This window comes from Vipera ursinii (assembly GCF_947247035.1).
Source record: "Vipera ursinii genome assembly, chromosome: 7".
Taxonomy (NCBI): Eukaryota; Metazoa; Chordata; class Lepidosauria; order Squamata; family Viperidae; genus Vipera; species Vipera ursinii.
Window position 1 is genome coordinate 33,333,212 of NC_139521.1, and position 25,046 is coordinate 33,358,257.

Here is a 25,046-nt window from a genome sequence, read left to right on the forward strand (position 1 = left end):
GAAGACCCACAAATACATCCCTAAAAGACAATGTATAGTTTCAAATAGCACCGTTACTCAATTTTGTTCATAAGCAAAATTGTGGCATCAAGAGCGCAGTGGCTACTTGCAACAAAGAAATAATCGCACACCAGAGGACTGTAACAGGTTTATGATCTTGTCTGACAGTTACATGATGTCTTCTCCTCAGTATGAGAAAATAAAAACACTGAATGCCCAAAAGTGTCAGATCCATGATAGTTCTAATGAGACTAAGTACATATAAAATAAACATGAATAAAATAAAAATAAAATCTATTTACTAGTAATACTTTCAACTGCTCTAATTTAATATCTCCAGTGGACATAAGCCTTCTGTTTGGTTAAAATAAAATTTGCTAATAAATTTCACACTGTAAATAATCACCCAGGGCTTATCTTTGATGCAGATTAAATTTATAATCAGTTGAAATGTTCTTCCACTAGTTTCTACATATACTATTTTAAAATCATACTTCTATTTATTCTCTTGTATTGAGACTGATTCATGTTCTAGATAGAAACCTAAAAGTTATTATTGGTGGGTGATGACATGTATCACTTCAAAAGAAAGAGCAGATGGTGTAGCCCTAACATGAAGTCAAATTCTACTGGGTTCTGTTGGTTAAGTGATGTGGGTATCTGGCGTTATGTCAACAGGTTAATGGTGCTTCTGTATGTAACGTGTTATGTTTAAACTGTCTGCACTCTTCACAATATTTAACTGTTCAAAAGAAAGGGGAAGTTTGAGAGAGAGTTGCAATTAATAAAGCAACTTGCTCACATTCATCCTGAGATGTACAGTTCTCACTGGACTGTAATGCTTCTAGTCTTTGTTGCTACCAGTATGTCTTTTGAGAAAGAGTTTCTCTAGGATGCATACCTACTAGAGAAATTAGGTTTACCTCTTGTCAGTGCTTTTTTTGTAAAAGAAAAAGGTGCCGGAACTCACACATGTCATACAACCCGCCTTGCCGAACCTACAAGGTTCCATCCAAAAAAGGTGCCGGAACTCCGTTCTGAGCGTTCTATGAGAAAAAAAGCCCTGCCTCTTGTGCCCTTCGGAGTTTCTAATGCAGTTTTCAAAGTTTCTTCAATATTTAGCGTCAAATTTTAATTTTCAATATGACAAAAGGAGACAATCATTTAATATACAGAGTATATTGTAAGAACTGAGCCGTGGTGGTGCAGTGGTTAGAATGCAGTATTGCAATCTAACTCTACTCACTGCCACAGTCGAGCCAGGAGTTCGATTCTGACTGGCTCAAGGTTCATTCAGCCTTCCATCTTCCGAGATTAGTCAAATGAGGGCCCAGGTTGTTGGAGGCAATATGCTGACTCTGTAAAATGCTTAGAGGATTGTAAAGCACTATGAAATAATATATAAGTCTAAGTGCTATTGCTATTATTAGCTGTAAAAATTAATTATCTTCAGTTTCATTTTTTTCCCTTGTCCCTTGTACCTACTTTCTCACATGCAATCCTTGCCCCTCACTCATCACCTATTTAAAAAAAAATAATACTACTGCTTTAGGATCAGTACTGTTTCACACATCTTCAACACAAAGCTGGGTAACCAGTAGATTGCACAATGATTCAAAAGTAAACTACTAATAAAATCAGTGGAATTTTTTCTTTGAGTCAGACCAGACTGGGAAGTCTCTTGCTGTAAGAATTTTTTAAAAGCTTGAAAAAAGCAAGAAGTTTACACAAATTATAAAAGACCAAGCAAGTGTCTTGTCAAAATCGGAAACACAAACTGAAACCAGTGAACAGAAGAAATAAGAAATGAAACTGGACTGGGTATTATACTTAGATTGGTTTTAGTCAGCAACTGGAAAAAACTATGCAGTAACTATGATTGCTGTCAGCTTTTTGTTAGTTTTGACACCGTTTCAGTTTTATTTAGGATTCTCTAACCTCCAGGTGTTTTAAGATTACTTTCGATCCTGTTATACAGTAAATACATGTTCTATAGTAATTACTTTAAGGTCAGGGGGCAAATTATAAAACTCTCCAAAGAGGTTTTTGGCGGGTTCATAAGAGGTAAACTACAGGCAGTCCTTGTTTAGCAGCTGCCTCATTTAGTGACTGACTGCAGTTACAATAGTGATGAAAAAATAATTTTGCAACCAATCTTTGCATTTATGGCTTTCACAAGTCTGTACAGAAAAAAAAAACTGAAGTAAGACCAAAAGCACAGTGACAATTTCATTTTGACCGCTTCACTTAATAACCAAATTGCCAGTCCCAATTTTGGTCCTTAAAGGAGGACCATCTGTATCTATTTGTTAAGGCACAGCCTTAAAAATATGGGCACAAGTCTCCACTATTATGTAGGTGACAGATCTTTCTTTCAAGAGAATTTGGATTAGGACCATGTAGAAATCACATGTACATTTCTTTCTTCTCTGCCCCACATTTAAATAAGATGCTTTATAAAACATCTCGTTGCTTTTGTTGCTTTTGTTGCTGTGAACTCTTTTTATAAAAAGCTCTGTGCAGTGAGAGCCTTTTAGTTTAGTTTAGTTTAGTTTTATTTAATTTGTATACCGCCCTTCTCCTTGGTATGGACTCAGGGCGGTTCACAGGGCATATATAAAAAAAGACAATACAAAAATCAAAAAAAGATTAAACCCATGCCCAGTTAAAAACAGTAATACAAATCTAAAACGACAAATTAAAACCCATAATCCCCCGTCAGGCCAGACCAGCCATTTCAAATAGGTGGGTCTTCAGGCCTTGACGGAAAGTTCGGAGGTCTGATGCCGTCCGGAGCTCCACCGGCAGTTGGTTCCATAATGCCGGAGCGCCCACAGAGAAGGCCCTCCCCCTGGGGGCCACCAGTCGGCATTCCTTGACTGGCGGCACCCTGAGGAGGCCCTCTCTGTGGGAACGCACAGGGCGGAGGGGAGTTGATGCCGGCAGCAGGTGGTCCCTGAGGTATCCCGGACCCATGCCATGTAAGGACTTAAAGATCGTAACCAAAACCTTGAACCTCACCCGGAAGACAACTGGTAACCAATGCAGCTCGCGGAGCAAAGGTGTAACATGGGAGTACCGGGAAACTCCCAAGACAACTCTCGCGGCTGCATTCTGTACCAGTTGGAGCCTCCGAGTGGTCTTCAAGGGAAGCCCCATGTAGAGAGCATTACAGTAGTCAAGGCGAGAGGTCACGAGCGCATGAGTGACCGTACACAGGGCATCCCGGTTCAGATAGGGTCGCAACTGGCGCACCAGGCGAACCTGGGCGAAAGCCCCCCTAGTCACGGCCACTATATGATCTTCCAGGGTGAGCCGTGAATCTAGGAGGACTCCCAAGTTGCGAGCCCTATCCACGGGGGGTAAGAGCTCACCCCCCATAGAAAGAGATGGAACATTTTGAATGTCCCGGGATGCCGGAATGTACAGCCACTCAGTCTTGTCAGGGTTGAGTTGAAGTCTGTTCCTCCCCATCCAGACCCGAACCGCCTCCAGGCAACGGGACATCACAGCGAGGGCATCACTGGGGTGGTTTGGGGTTGAAATAAAAAGTTGGGTATCATCGGCATATTGATGATACCCAACTCCAAAACCACGAATGATCTCACCCAGCGGTTTCATATAGATGTTGAACAGGAGGGGCGAGAGGACCGACCCCTGAGGAACTCCACAAGCGAGAGTCCTAGGGGTCGACCTCTGCCCCCCTGCCAACACCGACTGCGAGCGTCCCAGGAGATAGGAGGAGAACCACTGAAAAACTGTGCCTCCCACTCCCAATCCCCTGAGACGCCGCAGCAAGATACCATGGTCGATGGTATCGAAAGCCGCCGAGAGGTCTAATAGGACTAGGACAGAGGAATATCCCCTATCCCGAGCCCTCCAGAGATCATTCACCAGAGCGACCAATGCCGTCTCCGTGCTGTGCCCGGGCCTGAAACCCGATTGGTAAGGGTCCAGATAATCCGCTTCATCCAGGACCAAAGGGAGCTGATGCGCCACCACACTCTCAACAACCTTCGCAAGAAAGCGAAGGTTGGAGACTGGACGAAAGTTGTTCAGTACAGCTGGGTCCAGGGCAGGCTTCTTGAGGAGAGGTCTCACCACCGCCTCCTTCAAGACGGTGGGGAAATAACCCTCACTCAAAGAAGCAGATATAACCGCCTGGAGCCAGCCTCGTGTCCTCTCCCTAGCTGCATAAACCAGCCAAGAAGGGCACGGATCCAATAAACATGTGGTGGAACTCAGCTTCCCCATAATCCTGTACACTTCATCAGGGGTCACAGAATCAAACTCCTCCCAGGTAACATTGACAAGACCGCCCGTGTCCTGATCGCCAGACTCTGCCCAGCTGGAGTCCAACCCGGTCCGAATCCGAGCGATTTTATCCGTCAGATGTTGACTAAATTCCTCGGCACGACCCTGCAAGGGATCCTCCCTCACCTCCTGATTAAGAAGCGAGCGAGTCACCCTAAACAAGGCGGCCGGGCGGTTATCTGCGGACGCGATGAGGGTGGAGAAGTAATTGCACCTCGCCACCCTCATCGCTGCGAGATAAGACCTAATATAGGTTCTTAACCGCAACCAGTCGGGTTCGGATCGGCTAGACCTCCAGCAGCTCTCTTTTATGGAAGATAGTCTTACTTTCCTGTTAAGAACTGAAATGGAAGTTTATTTTTTTATCTGCCATATACACACAGGAATAATTGGCACAAAATAGAGAATATGATTTTTTAGGATAGCAGTGTTGGGCCAACCATCCTGACTTTTTTGACCATGCCCTGTGGATATCCTTGACAAGTAGCATGTTTATAGTAACAAATGAATACTATAAAAATGAATACTGAATACTTCTAGTAAGTTCACTAGACAGATATGAAATAAACATTTCTTAGTTCTCCATTCCCAAGTAGAAAGTATTTTTCCACCATGAACAGCAGTAATTTTGTTGTTGGTAAATACTTTGACTTAAAAACCTAGCATGTTACAAGCCAAAGTGTTAGTTTCCACCCTCATCTTTAATTAAAGAGTGCACTCAAGGTCCCAAGTATGCCCATCAGACTACAGGTTTCCTACACCTGCTTGGTATGCCTCAAGATCCTACCAACTTGTTTCTCTTCAGCTGTATTGGGTCCCATTCAGTAATGGCCCAATGACCTCTGTTCAGTGATAATAGCTGCAATGACCATTGTAAAATTTATTTATTTTAATTTTATTTTAATTCCATTTATATCCCGCCCTTCTCCGAAGACTCAGGGCGGCTTACAAGCTTAGCAGTAGCCTTCATTCTATGTATATGACTGCTTATTAGGGCTTTCATACACCCCCCCCAAGCGGCATTATTACAAAGTCAGCTTAATTGCCCCCAACAATCTGGGTCCTCATTTTACCTACCTCGGAAGGATGGAAGGCTGAGTCAACCTTGAGCCTGGTGGGATGCGAACCTGCACTAATTGCAGGCAGCTGGTGTTACTTAAGGAGGCATTAGCCCACTGCTCCACCAAGGCTCTGTACTTCTGAAGGAAGGCTCCCAAGTACTGCAGAAAGAGAAGTGCTCAAGTGCCCGTCTGCTTCAACTTGTCATAAAACCTCTTCTTAATCAAGTTTTTTTTACACACTTTCACACAATTTGCATAACAAGCATGCAGATTTAATGCCAGGACTTATTTTGCTTCCTACCGAGAAATATACACAACAATCCACAAACCAATAAACGTGGAACTACTGTGAATAGCATCACTTTTGCCCATTGCCCAAGCAATCACTAATTAAGAACTCTGACTTGCTTTATTTGGAATGACAGATAAATACAATTATATCAGTCTCTGTATAAATAATACCTCAGCAATATTTTAAATAAAATCATGGTCACAAAATAATAAAAAGCATAGTAAAGGGACACTCCCTTGCTTTATCAACTCAGGCTGCTATCCAATTTGATGTGACTAACAACTGCTTCCCAATCCCAAATGTGAGTCCCTCATCAAAACTGGTTCACAGTTATCCAAGTATTTTGGGATGCACACAAGCTGTCTGCACCTCATTTATAGATAGCAATGGGCTTCTTCATTCTAACACCATAGATTATACAGTATATTCAAGTGGTTCAAAGGTACAGCTAGAATCTGCAGTATCTTCTATCTGAGCCATTACAACCCAAGATGGCCTCAAAGCAATACTGCCATCAGAGATGGCCTAATAGGGATAAAGACAGACGCCATTACTACTTATGTTGGAACCTATATGTATAAGTCGAAACCTATTTTCTTAATATTAAGATATCTATCACTTGTGGAAAAATCTGGAAAGGCTTGAATGACCCAATATGGTGATTCAGCATATTTGGCACTGTATAGGACAGAAACCACTTGCCACTTAAGTCAATACAAAGTCATATCAATGTTCTTTGCAATAAATGCCTGTCATATTGAAAGCAATTTATACAAAATATGAAAAGACCCCTAATGCAAGAATTTTCCTCTTACTTCTGGAGCCAACACTAAGGTATTACTCAGTTTACTTTAGGGTTGACAATTAGGTTTTAGATAAACTTGGTTCAGTGCCTTGGGCCAGTCACTTTCTCAGCCCTAAGAAGTAGGCAATGGCAAATCAGTTATGAAATGCTGCCAACAAAACTACAGTCTAGGCCATGGATGTCAAACTCGCCACATCACGTGATGTGTCGCGGCGTATCACAACTTTTTTTGCATTGCCAGAGCAGGGGTGGGTGCAGACTCCACATGATGCAACCGGCCCGCGGGCCAGCAGTTTGACGCCCCTGGTCTAGGGCCGTCACCAGGAGTCATGACTGGCTTGAAGACAACAAAACAAAACTCTCCAAAAAACATCATTGACGACAGTGCTATAAGAAACTGAATGAACCTTTTAAAGGGATTAGGCTTGCACTTTTTTTCTAACTTACAGAAATTCTCTTCTACCTTTTCAACCCTGGAACAAGCTATCATTTACCTCATCATATGAAGTGAAAGATCATGGCTAGGCTTTGACCCACAAAGTAGGACTGCAAAATGAGATTTAACCATGTATGTAGAAGTAAACCAGACAAAACAGCTAGCAATGATTGTGTTTGAACCAAGCTACTACCTCAATTCAGCAGCTCAAATAATTAGGACACAAAATATTTAGGCTTGGGTTAAGGACTGACAATTGATTTTAGATGCCCAACTTTCTATCTGTTCCACAGCATTAAGTAAAGTTCTACAAAATCAGAGAGGGTGCAGATACTGCTTTTCAAAAGTGAACGATTAGAGTGGCAACAAAATTACTCAATGCCACTCTGAAGCAGACAAAAAGCCCAAAGTCCATTATTACTTATTACACAATCAACACTGAGCTTAATCACCCCATCCATAAACAAATATACAAAGCTGCCAAGGGGAATTTTACTTGACAAGGTACACTGTACTTCCTCCTGATTAAGGAGTGATTCTCCTAAGTCCAGTTGATCCACAAGCTGATTTTTTGCTGTTGTTGCTGCTCTTTTGCAAGTGAGTAGGGAATTTCTGATGTACCTAATGACTCACATTGCCAGAAATTGTGTTCAGACAACTAAATTACAGTATTGCTTGGTAAGATTTGAAATCGGTGTTCTAGGCTCCTTCATGTAGCTCTATTGCTCTTTTGTGAGTCATCAATCATCAATCCCCCCTTTGGAACAAGAAAAAGATCAGACTGAATTAATGACAATCATATCATAACAAACATCAAAAACTGAGCTATTAAAGCAATACTTCAATGATTATAAAGGGGACATTAGCTTGGCAAAACTGTCATCTGGATGGTCTCCGTGGATTCAAATAAGAGGTGGAGGAAGAAAGGGAGACACATTGGAGAACTTAAAGGCATTAAAATGGAAGCCTGGTTGGCACAAAAAGACGGCGAGAGTTAGATTTAAAGATTTAGACTTGTCTCTTTTTTGGGATTTGTAAAGACAGAACTTAAAAAAATTCTTTTGATGGACTAAGGGGAATCTTAAAAAATATATACACTGATTTCATATTTAGGTTTTAGATTTTTAAAGGAAAACAAAATTAAGCTTTTAGAATAAAACTTTGAATTATACTATAAAATTTAGAATCTTATAAGATAGTATTTTATTAAGTGTTGAATGGTTAAGACAAAAAATCTTTTCTAATAATAGTTTTGTTAAGATGAAAACTAGATTTTACTGCTAAATCATAAGAATGATTTGTAATGAACAATGTAAGTTTTGTAGACAAGAGAATTATTCTTTACTGAAATAGGGAATTGTAGGTTACCCAAAAAGTAAGCTCTTTTCTGTATATTATAGGCTACCTTAGAATATTTTACTGCAATTAGGTAAAACTTAAAAACAGGATTTTGATATGTATTAGTCTAACTATATTGAAAACTTTGTTAATTGACTAGCCCATAACTAGAAATGTATTAACTTGATTACTTTGACTATGTGAAAATTAAGGGAATCAGAGAAAGAATTTTTATTAATGCAACCTGAACTATCTACAAACAACTTGTTGTTACTTTTGAATACCCAACCACCATATTGGTTCACAAATACATGTACATACCACAACCCCTACCCTTAACCTTTCCTCTACCCTATTCCAAACCCCCATTTACCTACCTTCCTTTTTAACCCTATAAAACTAATTAAAAATTTCAAAAAAATCATCAATCCCCTTTGGAATATTTATTAAAAATATAAAAGCTTGAGCATATAGTCATGGCTGGCTGGAGAACTCTGGGGATTGAAGTCACACAGCTTAAAGTTGGCAAGTTTGAAAAACACATTATTTTACATTCTGGGCAACAATGTAGGAGGATAGGAGGTTTGGGGGCCACAATTGTTAGGCTAGCTAGCTGATTAGATTTTCCAAACAATTCAAGCTTAAGAGCTTAGAGACAGTTGTATGCATACAAGTTTGACTATGTTCAAATAAAACCAATGGACTTTGGCCTTCACGTCTCTACAAACTATGCAATTACTGTTTATGCTACTCTATCTTTTTCATTCTTTCAGGTTTTACCAAGAAGTGCCAGCTGTAACTTTTAAATGCCACTTAGAAAACAGAATATTTTAAGTTCATCATCCACAATGATGGCACAGAATTGGACAAGGATTTAATAATAAATAAAAATATCATACCACAAATATCATTCCTTTATTTACCACCAAAGACAGCCAAAAAATGGAAGTAAAATATAGTAACCTGGAATTTAAAAAATTATAGGAGATTTATAGAATGACCATAAGATCAGATTCTAACCCAACATATCTTGATAGCAATCTCAGCTGAAAAGAATTTAGCTGGTCACATGGAGGTATTGGTGACCAATATGCTAATACAAAATGCACAATCTTCTCTTCGGAACAGCACAAGCTCTTATTAATGAGGGGCTTTAAGCTTTAGGCACCAGATGGCATAAAATAAGCAGTGCATCAACACATGAAGCAACTTTTTCTAAAGCTTCATCCAAACATGGACATCAGCATTTTGCAAAATGGAATACATACAGTGAAGGAAAGAATTATTTGATCCCCTGCTGATTTTGTACGTTTGCCCACTGACAAAGAAATGATCAGTCTATAATTGTAATGGTAGGTTTAACAGTGAGAGACAAAATAACAACAAAAAAGCCAGAAAAATGCATTTCAAAAAAGTTATAAAATGATTTGCATTTTAATGAATGAAATAAGTATCTGACTCCTTCGCAAAACATGACTTAGTACTTGGTGGCAAATCCCTTATTGGCAGAGGTCAGACACTTCTTGAAGTTGGCCACCAGATTTGTACACATCTCAGGAGGGATTTTGTCCCAATCTTCTCTGCAGATCCTCTCCAAGTCATTGAGGTTTTGAGGCTGATGTTTGGCAGCTCAAACTTTCAGCACCCTCCACAGATTTTCTATGGGATTAAGGTCTGGAGACTGGCTAGGCCTCTCCAGGACCTTGATGTGCTTCTTCTTGAGCCACTGCTGTTGCCTTGGCCGTGTGTTGTGGGTCATTGTCATGCTGGAATACCCATCCACGACCCATTTTCAATGCCCTGACTGAGGGAAGGAGGTTCTCACCCAAGATTTGACAGTACATGGCCCCGTCCATTGTCCCTTTGATGAGGTGAAGTTGTACTGTCCCCTTAGCAGAAAAACATCCCCAAAGCATAATGTTTCCACCTCCATGTTTGATGGTGGGGATGGTGTTCTTGGGATCATAGGCAGCATTCCTCCTTCTCTAAACACAGCGAGTTGAGTTGATGCCAAAGAGCTAGATTTTGGTCTCAGTTGACCACAATACTTTCAGCCAGTTCTCCTCTGAATCATTCAGATGTTCATTGGCAAACTTCAGATGGGCCTGAACATGTACTTTCTTGAGCAGGGGGACCTTGCAAGCGCTGCAGGATTTCAGTCCTTCACGGCATAGTATGTTACCAATTGTTTTCTAGGTGACTATGGTCCCAGCTGCCTTGAGATCATTGACAAGATCCTCTCGTGTAGTTCTGGGCTGATTCCTCACCGTTCTCATGATCACTGAAACTCCATGAGGTGAGATCTTGCATGGAAATCCAGACCAAGAGATTGACAGTTATTTTTTTATTCTTCCTTTTGTGAATAATCGCACCAACTGTTGTCACTTTCTCACCAAGATGCTTGGCGATAGTCTTGTACCCGATTCCAGCCTTGTGTAAGTCTACAACAGACACCCGGCCCCTTGAGGGCAACCGCAATGCTGATGCGGCCCTCAATGAAATTGAGTTTGACACCCCTGGTCTACAATCTTTCCCTGACATCCTTGGACAGCTCTTTGGTCTTGGCCCTGGTAGAGAGTTTGGAATCTGATTGATTGCTTCTGTGGACAGATGTCTTTTATACAATTAACAAGCTGAGATTAGGAGCACTCCCTTTAAGAGAGTACTCCTAATCTCAGCTCATTACCTGTATAAGACACCTGGGAACCAGAAATCTTGCTGACTGATAGGGGATCAAATACTTATTTCAATTATTAAAATGCAAATCAATTTATAACTTTTTTGATATGTGTTTTTCCAGAATTTTTTGTTATTCTGTCTCTCACTATTAAAATAAACCTACCATTACAATTATAGACTGATCATTTCTTTGTCAGTGGGCAAATGTACAAAATCAGCAGGGGATCAAATAATTTTTTCTGCCACTGTACCTTCCCCCAACACCCCAGAAGACAAGACATTAAGCCTTACTAAGATAAAAGCTGTCTGTTGAGAAACAGAGAAAATATTGCAGAATTACAGCATTTAAATGTAGAGAAGGAGCTTCATTGGAATGGTTCAAGGCCTCTCTTTCTGCTTGTCTCAATCAGTTTTTATTGGATCTCCATTCAGGTAGTCTTTGTTTAGCAACCAGAATTGGAACTGGCAATTTGATTATTAAGTGAAGCAGATGCTAAGTGAAACTGCAACTGTGCTTATGATCTTATTCAGCTTTATTTGCTTTACAGACCTGCAAAGGTCATACATGCATGTATTGGTCATAAAGTTTTTCATTGCTGTTGTAACCACAAACAACCACTAAACGAAGTGGGAGGGGAGGGGAACAATCTATCAGGAAGGATGGAATGAACCATGGACCCATCCTATTAGATTAGTTTCTTTTAAACTGTTTTCCCAGACAAATAGCCAAACTCTGGCAAAGAACTATCTCCTGAAGAAAATGCATTCTTAGTGTCAAGGAGCCCCTAACTCCTTGAATATGTGATGTTTTTCATGGCAAGGGTCCAGGCAATCCCCAATGTTCATTCTGCAAACTGGCTATACACTGCCTAAATATGACAGAAAAATGACCTATTTTCTACATGCAATTAGAGATGGGCATTTCCAAATAATGGATTCAGAAGTGGAAGGCCTTCATCAATACTGATTTGCAACATTACATAAGATCTGCTACTCAAATCAGAGGCAGCAAAACATGCATAATCCAAATTTTGGACATGCTTATAAAAGTTTTTCTAGGGGTGTGAACCTATTTCCCTTTTGTAAAAAAAACTCTCACCTCCTAAAGGGATGAGATAGGCCTGTCACTTATTCCATTCACATCAAACAGATTCTCAGTGCTGTGAATAACTTGCTATAAAGAATATTAACAATATGTTGACAGGATGTTTTTTCTTGCTTTAATGGGAGAGAATGACTCATTCATTTATGTTGGTTGCTGTCCTGGTCATTGTCTTAAAGCACTTCTTGCACCTGTACTACTAAGCAATTTTGAAAGTACATTTTTTTCTAAAATTGTAGGAACCAATATAAAATGTTTCATTAATAAAAATCATTCCAAATGGATTGTGACTTGTGATTGTACTTCAGTATTATTGGCATTGAAAGTTCTGTGAATGCAATATTATGTTTCTATATTTATGAGCATTCTGTTCCACAAAACCTGTTGCTCCATAAGCAAGATCAAGTTGCCTAAATCTCTTCACGTGGTCAACGAACAGTGAATATGCTTTTACTCCACTCCATTTCCTTGATTCAGAAGATTCACCCACACATAGAAACACATTTTTCTTTGTTTAAACAATAGTCATTGTTTTCAATATGCCAAACTTTATATAACCTCACAGTTCCCAGGTTTTCCCAAAACAATAGCACCTTTAATAACTGCATCCACATTTAGTAGGTACAGGATTTTCACTGTAGCCGCTCCCTAGAGATGAATTTATTTACACTGCAAAGACTTCAAGATCTATTTCCATAAAGAATGTTTATTTTATACAGATGAACAAAGAAATATCACATTAAAATAAGCATTCATTAATCAATTGCTAGAGCATGCAGAGATTCTCACACATTTTAGCTGAGTTTGTCAGTCAACACGAAGTTTGTGGATGCCAGAGTCTAGAGTCTTGCTCCATCCTTAAGGCATGAAATCTTGTCCCTGTTTCCAAGCTTGGTCTTCAAAACACAACAAAAACTTAATGTGGCTTTTCTTTTTTCTCCTCATGCAGTATAAAGACCTCTGCTGAAAGCCATTCAGCTAAAAACTTGAGAAGAAGTAACAAAGCAACAAAGGCTGACATAGCATGGGATATCTACCACATCAAACAGGGCAAGTAGAACTGTAAAATCCAGAACTTCATGTCCACATTGATGGCAAACTAAATGTGACTCAAAGTAAACCACTAATATCCTTAAAGTGAGAGAGGCAAAAAAAAATAATCAAGCTATTTTCAATTGATGTTTGACCAAAGTAAATCAGTAACATTCTTTAAGTGGGAGATAACTTTCCGATAAAATGAATTTCCCACAGATATTTTAAGATGGACTGAAAACCACCCCTTTGCTACCTTGCATTTTATTTATAACCCCCAACAAACATCAAATGCAAGAGAAATGTTTCCTCTAGTGGGTAGCAATACACAAGAGTTGGAAATAAGGCAGATCTGGTTTTAGCAAACCAGGTGTTGGTATTAATTCTTTGGTATCCATATATTTGAAACCTAATTATCATCTAAGAAAGAAAAGTATAAGATATTGTTTTCAATATTTTTTTTTTACTATTTTGTAAGTTATAGAACTTAAAGCTCATTTGTTCAGCCAATTATTTGTACTGTTTAAAAATTATAAATACTTCTATTTCATTTTTGAATACACACGTAGAGCACATAAATAACTTTATGTACAAGGAGTAAAGGAATTTAAGGAAATGACATAACTTAAAAATACTTAATGAAATCTAAGAAACACAAATGAAGCTGCATATATTGCCATAATACCAGAGGTAACATGTCTTCTTCCAAACAGAAGCAGATTAAATCTGCTTTTCAGTTTTCAAATTTCAGATGTGTTCACTTCATTATACAGGTATTTCACAAGCTGTCTTATTGACGTAATAAAACACCAGAACTTTTTCTAGACTGAAGCCATAAATGTTCCTTATCTTCCAACAATTGAATCTTCCAGATGAATAATCTTTTCTACACAAAAAAAGGCAATGGTACACATTGCAAGATACAACTTGGAAACCAGAAAAAGATATGGCAAATTATTTAGCTTTGTTCTTACGCACATCAATTCATAAGAAAATCTTATTGTATCGAAAAAATAATTATAGAACATTAACTTTAATGTTCCATGCATTTTAATCTGTTCGCTTTGTGTATAGTGCACAGTATTAAGGAAACACATTAATACTAGATTTTAATTGCTGCTTGCAAAGCTAACTGCAGTTTCATGTCAAAAATCAAAATGCACAAAACTCAGGATAACCTATTTTTAGACTCAGTACAGTCAGTACTCAAAAATATTTAAGTATCATAGTGAACAGTATTTGCATGGTTTGTGCTATTAGCTGTTAGCATCCCTAAGGCTGCTTCCATTCATATCACTAGCAGCTAAAACCCACCAAAATGCTTAGTTGTGGTAACACTATGTGTGTTTCAAGATATGTAAAGCCTCTATCTGGACAACAGTAAGATTTGCTATTCCCTTCTTCTGGTATCTTTTTCCAATCTAGCCTGGTATCTCCTAGTGGTCTTCTATTCATGGACAAACCAGGTCCAACCCTGCTTTGCTTTTTGAGGTACCTAATTCAAGATGGCAAACATACCTAATACGCCTCCTTCCTCTTATTTTCCCCACAACAGCAACCCTGCAAGGCCTTCTTTCGTGCCTAAGGCAGGACTAAAACTCACAAACTCCTGGTTTCTAATCTGGTGCTTAAACCACTGGACCACACCGGCTCTCACAACCCTCACAAATGCGCAATACTTAAAGCATGGTGAAAGATACCCCACATCAATTCAACCAGCACGAGAGCTTGATCTAGTACAGTACAGCCGCCCACATAATCATTTAGAGCCATTTCTAAAGGACCTGCCTGCAGAAAGAACTGAAGCACAACAGACTTCCCCGAAGTCCGTGCACCTGATCTAACTGTGTTCTATTTAGTACCTGTACCAGATGTGCTGGCTTTAACCTTAGCCTTCTTGGAAGGGCAACCTCTACCATTCCCAGCCATATTTTTTTTTCAAAGCGTAAGGAGCCTGAAATGTAACACAGTTAGGGGGCATCAGGCTAGGAAGGCCTCTTCCGCACTTCCCACTCGAAAAGCATCAGATCAGCGCCTGGGAGTCGTCGGGCTTCCCTTGGGCCCTTTCCCATTCCCTGCTTCCTGGAACCCAACGTAGCGCGCGAGCGGTAAAAGTATCGAGAGAGGCGTTCTATAGACGAGGATCCGTTCCCCGATTGGCCAGACGAGCACCTACGTCACGACTTGACCCGGCCGCTGAGAAAAGGAAGTGACCCAGCTGGCTTGTGTAACAGCCGCCTTCGCGGGATATTGGGGAGGGGGGCCATTATGCTGACACAGCGGCCCCTCCTGCTTCTCCCCAAAGCACCAATGACTTGTTAGGAGAAAACGACCCGTCTTACCCCTGCCCCTCGGCAGGGCTGATCCGCCCGGAGTTCTGCCTCTCGCTTGCCTGCAGCGAAGTCTGGCGCGGTGTCTCGGGGGACAGCAAAACGCACCCTTCCCTGCGATGCACACTTCGGGCCCCCGCTCCTTCCGAGCCCGCCTTCCCCTCGCAGCACAAACATCGAGAAAAATCAGGCAAAAACCTCTCCCCAGCCGGGGCGCTCTTGGCAGCGCCTCTCAACAGGGCCCGATCCCGCCATGAGCCGGTCCAAAGTCCTGCAAGGGTGGGAACCGACAAGGCCAAGGTCTCCTCCGACCTGCCCGCGTTTCCCCTGCCCGAAAATGGGAAAGCAAAGCCGAGGGCTCTGCTGGCTCGCGGGCTCACCTCGGTTTTCCGATTACCAGAGAGACTATCCGCCTGGCCAGCGGATGGCAAAGCAGCGCCCTTTCCGCAACTCCCAAGAGCTCGTCTCCGCTGGGGGTTCAAGGAAAATTGCCGGGGGGGGGAAGAGAATCCCCCGCTCGACGAGAATCGTCTCGGCTGTGACATCCCGAGTTTTTGCGCACTCCGAAAGCCCGTTTCTCCGCGGCCCGCCGACGCCGAGAGGAAAAAAGAGAACCAAAGGGAGGCTGGGGTTTGGGGTTTCTGCCACCGACATGCTTCGCCGCCGCGCCAGCCGCCCCCACCCCAGGTCCGTCCTCGACTGCTGAGCCTGAAAGAGAAACGCGTCCTTCCCGTGCCTCTTCCCTGCAAATCCAAAAGTGAAATTAAAAGCCCGGCTTTCTCTTGCCAGTAGCTGAGCCTAACATCATATGACCCGCCACGGCCTTTGCATTTGGGTGAAAACGCGTCCGGCATACGCGTAAATGCAAAATCAGATGAAAGAAATGTGTTACGGTTATTGGGTCTTGGGTTTCTGGTTGTAAAAAAAACAAAACAACAAAAAAAGATTGTTCTGAATTTACCTTACCAATTATGCGTTTCCCGGTATTTATGTAATTCCTCAAGGTTGTCACGGTTGCCAAGAGACGCAAAATGGAAAGGAAAACCGGCGGCGGAATAAATCGCGGGAGCAAAACTAAAAGTTATTCCTCCTCTGTTATTTGGCGGGGATTAGTCCTGACGCCAGATCGAAAGCAAAACAAGGCGAGAAGGAGCGAGGAGTCCAATCTTGGAAATTCCTCCCCCTCCTCCCTTCCCTTCCTCCCCCCACCCCCCCCCCACCCTTTCCTCCACCTCTCCGAGGCCTGTTTGTGCAGAAGGGAGGTGGGGGCTGGAGCGAAAGAGGTGCGGAAGTTGGGCGCAGCTGCTCATTGGCGGGCTCGGCCGCTTTCATCATTTCTCAGAAAAGCCGATTTCATTTTCACTTCCCTTCAGCAACAGCGACACCAGCACCGGGGAGGGGGCGGAAAGTGGAGGACGGAAGGCAAATTTCCGTTCCTTGGCTAGGAAAGGCGGAGAGCTCAAAAGACCTCGCTCCCGCCGCCCCATTTTTTTTTTTAAAAAAAACGGGCTGCTCTCTTCCAACCGCCAGAGCCTGGGTCTCTGGAGCCGTGAATGGCATGGGAGCATCTTGCAGCGTTTCCTTACACGGAGGAAGGACGTCGCCGGAGAAGCTCGAATCTTACAGCTGCACGACTCGGCGTTTGGCTGGAGAGAAGCCATCTCGTTGGTGCATCGCTCTGGAAAGAGCTAGAAAATCATCCTGTGCCAGGACTATTATAATTGGGTTGGGGTTTTGTTTTTGTTTTTGTTTTTTTGCTCGGAGACCGGTGGCTTCCTCACCTAGTGACTGGCCAAGAAAATTTCCTGTAGTTCTCGTTTAAGGAAAAAAAATGCTTTTCAATTTTTCTGTCAAAGGAGGAGGGCATTTCAGATAAAATGTTCATGGAGTAAGTGAGATGTTTTTGTTATTTAGAGGGCTTCTTGAAGAATCTGCATGAAGATCCTGGCTTTTAATTGCAAAGTTATTTCTCCAGAGGTCTGCAGCCTCCCTGGGTTTACTTAAATCCTGAAGAAAGAGATCACTAAGGAATTTCTCCCTTGGAACTTTTTCAGTCTCAATTCTTCCATCATCACTAAAAAATAGTAGTAATAATACATTCTTCTTAAACTTCTTGCAAATTGTTTGAGATTTTTTCTCTTCCCTTAATCCAGACATGTCAAACACAAGGCCCGGGGGCCGGATCCGGCCTGCAAAGTGGTTTCATGTGGCCCACGAAGCCATCCTGGAAACAGTGAGGGAATGGCCCCCACTGCCTTGGCCCTGGCCCAGAGACTCTCAAATCTGTCCCACTCCTGCCCAGGCCCCCGTAGGCACCCTTGATGCGAACGATGTAGAGCTGGCCATGCCCATCCAGTAGGCCATACGCACTCTAGCCACACCCACCCTGGCCATACCCACCCGGCCCCTTGAGGGCAACCGCAATGCTGATGCGTCCCTCAATGAAATTGAGTTTGACATCCCTGCCTTAATCAGTTTGGAGAAACTTTCCTCAGTTTTGATACATACCAATTTGAGTCAGAATTTTCAAAGGCCATTTCTGTGCACCATCTTAGACGCTCAGGCTTGAGATGTGATGTCAAGTCCCGCTATGGGAAAAATAAACCCCGAATGGGTGACACCAATGTTTGCATCTTTGCTGAGTCGTCATATCAAAAATAGCCAGGAAAAATCTGGCTGTAGTCCAATTCCCACAAGCTGCAGGCTATTGGTTTGGCCAATATTCCTCAGTAACTGGCTATTCAGTAATTGCATTCACTTTTCCTTTTTTTTAAAAAAAAAATCTTAATGGTTCACTGGGATTATGCATTAATTTAATTGTAGTATTAAAAAATACAGTGTAAAGGAAATAATATAGTGTACATTGTGCTACATATAGGTAGTCCTCAACTTATAACTGATCACTCAGTGACCAAAGTTACAATGGACCTAACTGGGAGCTACTTAAAATTTTGATAGTCACATGACTGAATTTTAGGGGCTTTGCAACTGGGCCACATTTACGCAGCATCCCATAATCATGTAACTACATTTTACAATGATTTTGCTGTTTTTGGCACCCACCTATAGCAAACCATTGGTTTGCTTAATGACTTCAACAATGCTTAACTTCCCCTAAAAAGTCATAAAATCTGGTTGGTCATCTGATCAACCCATTTGATTTAAAATCTTGACCATCGTGATTTAAAATTGTGATGGGCAGTTTCCATTATGGTCATAAGTCGAAGACTACTAGTGTAGCCGTAGTCTAGTTTTTAATCACATCATTAGATCTTGATATGTAGAACAATGTTGCTTAATCTTTCCACTGCAGGAATAGTTACTAAGTAGGAAGGGAACCCATGTCAATAATAAAAAAAAGTTTTAAAATGGGAATACACTGTCTTTCCCATATTTGAGTGAACACCTGCTGCCGGCATCAAGCTCCCTTCGTCCTGTGTGCTCCCCCAGGGAGTGTCTTCTCAGGGTGCCGCCAGTAAAAGACTGCCGGCGGATAACACCCAGGGGGAGGGCCTTCTCTGTGGGTGCGCCTGCCCTCTGGAACCAGCTGCCCGTGGAGCTTAGGACTGCCCCCCGACCTTCGTTCATTTCGCCGGGACCTGAAGACCTGGCTCTTTGAGCTCTCCGGCCCAGGCTGAGAATTTTTAATTGGGGTTTTTATTTTAAGGGATAATTTAATCTTTTTAATTGTTTTTTAACTTTTGTATTTTGTATTGCTGATTTTAAATTCCCTGTAAACCGCCCTGAGTCCTTCGGGAAAGGGCGGTATGTAAATCTAATTAAATTAAATTAAAAATTAAATTAAGGAACGGGTTTTTTGCCACCCCCTCTCCATTCTCATCTCCACTTATAATTATTTCATTATGAATAAACATTTTTGATATGTAACCAAAATACATTCATATCTTTAAACCTTACTGATCTTATAACACCATATTAACAAACTTACAGATATTAAATTGAAATGGGGCAATAGAAAGAAAAGCCTATGTCATTTGAGTAAATGTTCTTTCTTCCATTTTACACTTGCTACATAATGACTTTAACAGCATATTGCTTTTAAAGTCCTCTGGGATATCCAGTAAAAGTGAAAACTAATGCTTGGTAGATATAGTATCATTTTAAGATCACAAGGAACATACTCAATACTCTTGCTTACCCATTGCTTTATTAATATTCAGCATTTTAGTTTACAGTTCTACCAAATAATAAACTATTTATACTTTTTGCATTAGAAATAAGGTATCAATTAAAATATCAAGTTTGAGTTGCCAAAAATATTTTATGAAGTCAATACTAAATGCATATGATTTATCCTTTAAAGAATACTTAATCATAGGAATCTAAAAATACTAGTTCGCCATAGTACATTGAGCACTCTCTTAAGCCTTACCATGCATGCAATATATGTAAGTCACTTTTTCAGTGCTGTTGCAACTTCAAATGGTCACTAAGTGAACTGTTGTAAGTTGAAGATTGCCTGTAATCTCTTTCTCCTCTTTAACATAAAAGTCTATTACCAGACATGTCAAACTTGTGACGTCACGTGACACTGCACAATGTATCAGGACGGTTTTGCCATTGCCGGCAATGGGGTAGGTGCAGCTTCCGGATGATGCGTCCGGCCCATGGGCCGGCAGTTTGACACCCCTGGTCTATATGGTAGACATGTATATGGTTGAGCTGAACCATATACATGTTACCATAAACTAATGTTATTATTTGGAAAAATGTGGATTGTTGGTAGTGATCTCTAACCAGAGTATGAGAAGCTAGTAAAATGCTATAACTGTACATGCTGAGTCTAGAAATTAATCTGATTGATTGTTTACCAAAGGCTGACTTCAAGTACAAAGTATAATTACTTTAGTTCATCTAAGTAAATGTGTTGCTATTTGCAAAATATAATTTTGGGACAAGGATCTATGTGTTATCCGCCGGCAATCTTTTACCAGCGGTACCCTGAGAAGACCCTCCCTGTGGGAGTGCACAGGATGAAGGGAGCTTGATGCCGGCAGCAGGTGTTCCCTCAGATATCCCGGACCCAAGCCATTTAGGGCTTTATAGGTCATCACCAGCACCTTGAATCTCACCCGGAGGGCAACCGGAAGCCAATGCAGCTCGCGGAGCAGAGGTGTTACATGGGAGTATCGGGAAACCCCCATCACAACCCGCGTGGCTGCATTCTGCACCAGCTGAAGCCTCCGAGTGGTCCTCAAGGGCAGCAACTTAGTTTAACAATATTATACAATATTACACAAACAGAAATGATAGGATACAAGCTGTTTCCATTGAGAAGGATGAAAGTCAGTGGACTTTTACAAGGATCTCTTCTCCATGTACACTGGAGGTATTCACATAGTACAGGGGTCGGCAACCCGAAAAAGGAAAAGAGCCACTGGGAACCGGTTCCATCACACATAAAGTGGGAGCTGCATGCGTGCGTCCATGCACGCGCATGCGCAAAACGGGTTTTTCTTGCGCATGCGTGGACGCGTGCGGTTGCCTTTTTTTAATGTGTGAAGGAACCGGTTCCCAGTTGCGCGACAGCGACGGCCCGTCTGCAAAGCTGCCGCTTTCAGCAGCTTTGCAGACGGGCCGCGGCAGCTTTCGCAAGAAGCGGCGCCGCTACCCATTCCGAGAGGTGCACGCACACCTCTCCGAACGACCGTAGGTGCGTGCGCACCTCCTCAAACCTCCCCAAATGTCGGCAGGTCTCCGTACCTCCGCGTGAATGGGCAGCGGCCCCGCTTCTTGGGAAAGCTGCCGCGGCCCGTCTGCAAAGCTGCCAAAAGTGGCAGCTTTGCAGACAGGCCGCGGCAGCTTTTGCAAGAAGCGGCACCGCTACCCATTCTGAGAGGTGCGCGCGCACCTCTCTGAACGACCGTAGGTGCGCGTGCACCTCCCCAAATGTTGGCAGGTCTCCGGACGGCGGCGGCTTGGGAGAGGTGCGTGCGCACTCTCCAAACCGCTGCCATCCCATTTGCACAGCTGCCGTGTTCGTCAATGTTTGACGGGATGGCGGCGGCTTGGAGAGGTGCGTGCGCACCTCCGCCCTTCGGAAAGGTGCGCGCGCACCTCTCGGAACGGGCGGTGCCACTCTCCATTTGGAGAGGTGCGCGCGCACCACTGCCCGTTCAAAGAGGTGTGTGCGCACCGGGCGGCTGGGAGCCGCAGGAGACGGCTCAGAGCCGCATGCGGCTCCGGAGCTGCACGTTGCTGACCTGTGACATAGTATAATGAAAAAAGATAGTGGCTGCAATGTATAATCAAACCTATGCATACACAACACATAAAAAACAGCCACCATCTTGACTTTTTTGACTATAGGCTGAAGATACTCCTGATATACCTGATGATCTCTTCTTTCTTTTTACTTAGCCTAAAGGTAAAGGTTTTCCCTGTCCAGTCATGTCTGACTCTAGATGATATTCATCTCCTTTTGTTAGCTGAGGGAGTCAGCATTGTCTGAAGACATTTCTGTGGTCAGGTGGCCAGTGTGACTATATGCCGAGGCACACGTAATTTCGCCTAGCTGTTACATCTTCCTCAGTTTCCAGGTTCACTTAGATTTTTGCTCGCTTCTTTATAAGGGAGGGTTCAGGCAATCATTTATTTTAGGACAGGGATGTCAAACTGGCAGCCCGTGGGCTGGATGCGTCACATGCAGGCCATGCCCAGCCCAACTCCGCAAAGGCAAAAAATGTCATGATACGTCACGATACGTCATGTGACATGATTGAGTTTGACACCTGTTTTTTAGGAGAATGCAAGTAATCTTCCATTTCCTAGTGTAAGTGACTTTCACTCATTCTCTTTCAGGCAACTTTCCCTCTAGATTATTGATATGGGACTAAAATGAAGGAAGACTGTGTGCTATCTTGTTGCTCTCAAGAGAACAGGTTGAATTATCAAAAATCTTAAATGCAGCCCATGATCACCAAAGCAGTTGCTTCTGGGACAGATGAACAATCTTTGGAGACAATCTGTCACATCATTCTGTGAAATTACAGCTATGAGAGTCTTGCTAATTCATAAATAAAAGAATGTTTTGTGTGGAATTCAGAGTATTTCCTTATGTACAGATAAATCCCCAGAAAATCATTTCCCTTATGGCAGCACAGAAAGAAAGCAGAAATCCACATGGCAAGACAGGCTTATGAGATCAGCCATAAGCTCTAGATACTCATGTAAACCAGCTTAGTCCTCCCGTCTGTGTGGAACTAAAGTATAACACTGGAGTTAAGACACAACACATCACTGTAAATTTCTATTTGATATATGTAACTGAGGCTTTCCTACCTCTGACTATTACATCCTTCTGTTTATAAGATCTGGTGGGAAAAATTCTAGCTTTAATTATTTTTTCATTCTTTATGGTGAGATGGAAATACTTTGCTATTTCAAAAAATGAAAACAAACCAATGAAGGAGCAGTTGGAGCTCCTTTACCAAAAAGAAAATTGCATAAAAATTATTATATATCTTCCTCCACAGCCATATATCCAAGCGAGAAGTTGATGTGATGTTTAAAAATGTATACTATATATGCTTTGTATACATTCATATGGTTTTAAATTACATTTAGCTCAATGGTTTCTGATCTTATGTGAAAAAGCTGTTCCAAATTAATTTCAAACATTCCACAGATTTATAGTGCCAGTTCAAAATCTGCATGTGGTATTTGCAAGCTGATAATATTGGTAACTTAAACTCTTGCATAGTTTTCTACTCAGCTACATGTAAGACATTTCTTTTATTTGTAATTAATTTTCTCACTGAAGAGAAAATTTTCCACTAACAAATACCCACCTCCTCCATGTCATTTTAGGGGAATGGTGGCCTAATTTAATAGGAATGAAAATGGCAAGATTTCAGTTTCTTTTCTGAAAGTGATGATCACGTACGTGAAGTGGGATTTTTAATTTTTTTCCTCTCTAAAGGTATGAGAAGGGTTTTGGTTATTCTACTGCACGGGTGTCAAACTTGCGACGTCACATGATGTGTCGCAACATATCGCAATTTTTTCCCCATTGCCGGCAATGCGGTTTTGACGTGATACATCCAGCCCGCAGGCCAGGAGTTTGACACCCATGTTCTACTGGAATGGATAAAAAAGATGAGCCATTATAATAAATTCTAATTCCCCCATGTAAAACATCATTTTGTTTAATAGGTTGCATGAAGTCAATTCAAAATGTTAATAGTTTAAGACTTGTTTAAAGTTCAACCTTCTTACAAGAAGGATAACTAAATATCTATCTTCTATCACAGTTTTTTCACTGTCAAAGGTTGATGGAGGAGCTCTTCTTGATGATCCATCTAAGGAAGTACCATACTACTATAGTACTATAGTAAGTAATGTTTGGGTTTCAATCTCAATCAAAACCAATAGCAAGGAACTACGGTATTTTTAGTCTTAAATACTTAAATACTTAGGACATCTACAGCAGGACTATTAACAGTTAATGTACAATTAATTTTTTCCCACCAAGAGGGGTGACACTTCATGGATTCTTTGAAAAAGAAGCTGTACCATAAGAAATAATAAAGGATTCTGCAACAATCTCAGGGAGGTATATAAAACCATACATTCTAGTTATAGTAGATAAATTAGGATCGTTCTAGCAGTTTATGCATTTTTTCCATGGAAATTAAATTTTAACAGAAACAGACCAGTTATTGGGAACTTTGTGTTAACAGGGATACAGTTTACATTTAAGATTACTTTGCATAGGATTTCCACCCTTCCTTCACAATATTTTTATTTAGTTTGGTTTACTTCCTTATCTCTAGTGACACCCTGTGGATACAGAGGACACCTCAGTTACATGGATGAGATTAATAAGTGATCCTTTATACTAGCTATGATGTTGGCACATAAGAATGTCAGTACAAGTAGTCCTCAACTTACAACTATTCATTTAGTGATTAAAGTTATAAAAGCACTGAAAAAAGTGACATAATAGTTTTCCACACAACCATTGCAGCATCCCCATGGTCACATGATCAAAATTTGAATGCTTGGCAATTCATATTTAAGACAGCTGTAGTGTCCCAGGGTCGTGTGATCACTCTCAAGCAAAATCAATGGGGAAGCTAGATTCAGTTAATGTTACTAATGACAGCAGTGATTCACTTAACTATGGCACAAAGAGTTGTAAAATGGAGCAAAATTCGCCTGTCTCATGTAGCAACAGAAATTTGGCACCCAATTGTGGTTGTAAGTTGAAGATGTAAAGTATATAAAGTATTTAACCTTGCTTTGTGAAGTAAAAAGGGGGAAACACTCTCCTCTCAACCTTTGTAATTTATTGTACTATCAACACAAAATCAGGCATTAGAGCCAGGAAGGCTGTGATATAAATTTGGGTTCCCGATTCCTATTAATTTCTGTTGTTTATAACCTTATTGGTTGTTTCTTTACTTTGATGTTTAATGTACACAATCCAGAATCATAGATGTTCAAGTTGGGAGATCATATTAACTTATCAGTCAGTCAAGCACACTAAGCTTTGTTATCATTGTTTGCATATAATAACTTTCCATGGCAACTGTGCAGACATAATTGTACATTAAGAAGATTCTACTGCCTGGATACCGGTTGATACCGTGTTTCCCTGAAAATAGGACCCACCCAGAAAATAAGCCCTAGCCT

General features: G+C 41.4%; 1 protein-coding gene across 5 annotated transcripts in view; it reads right to left on the minus strand.

Annotated features, from left to right (window-relative positions):
* Positions 1-16,567, minus strand: part of IRF2 (interferon regulatory factor 2) — a 38,978-nt gene extending 22,411 nt beyond the window's left edge. The window contains exon 1 of one of the 5 annotated variants that reach the window (XM_083367454.1): positions 16,356-16,567. Coding sequence is in view for 2 of the 5 variants with exons in the window: in XM_083367451.1 (XP_083223577.1) it covers positions 14,922-14,988 (67 nt within the window). In the remaining 3 variants the exon portion in view is untranslated. Of the gene's footprint in view, positions 1-14,921; positions 15,260-15,769; positions 15,787-16,350 lie in introns of those variants that run through there. The other 4 variants (XM_083367456.1, XM_083367458.1, XM_083367451.1 and 1 more) reach the window with 4 other exon arrangements.
* Positions 16,568-25,046: the final 8,479 nt, after the last annotated feature.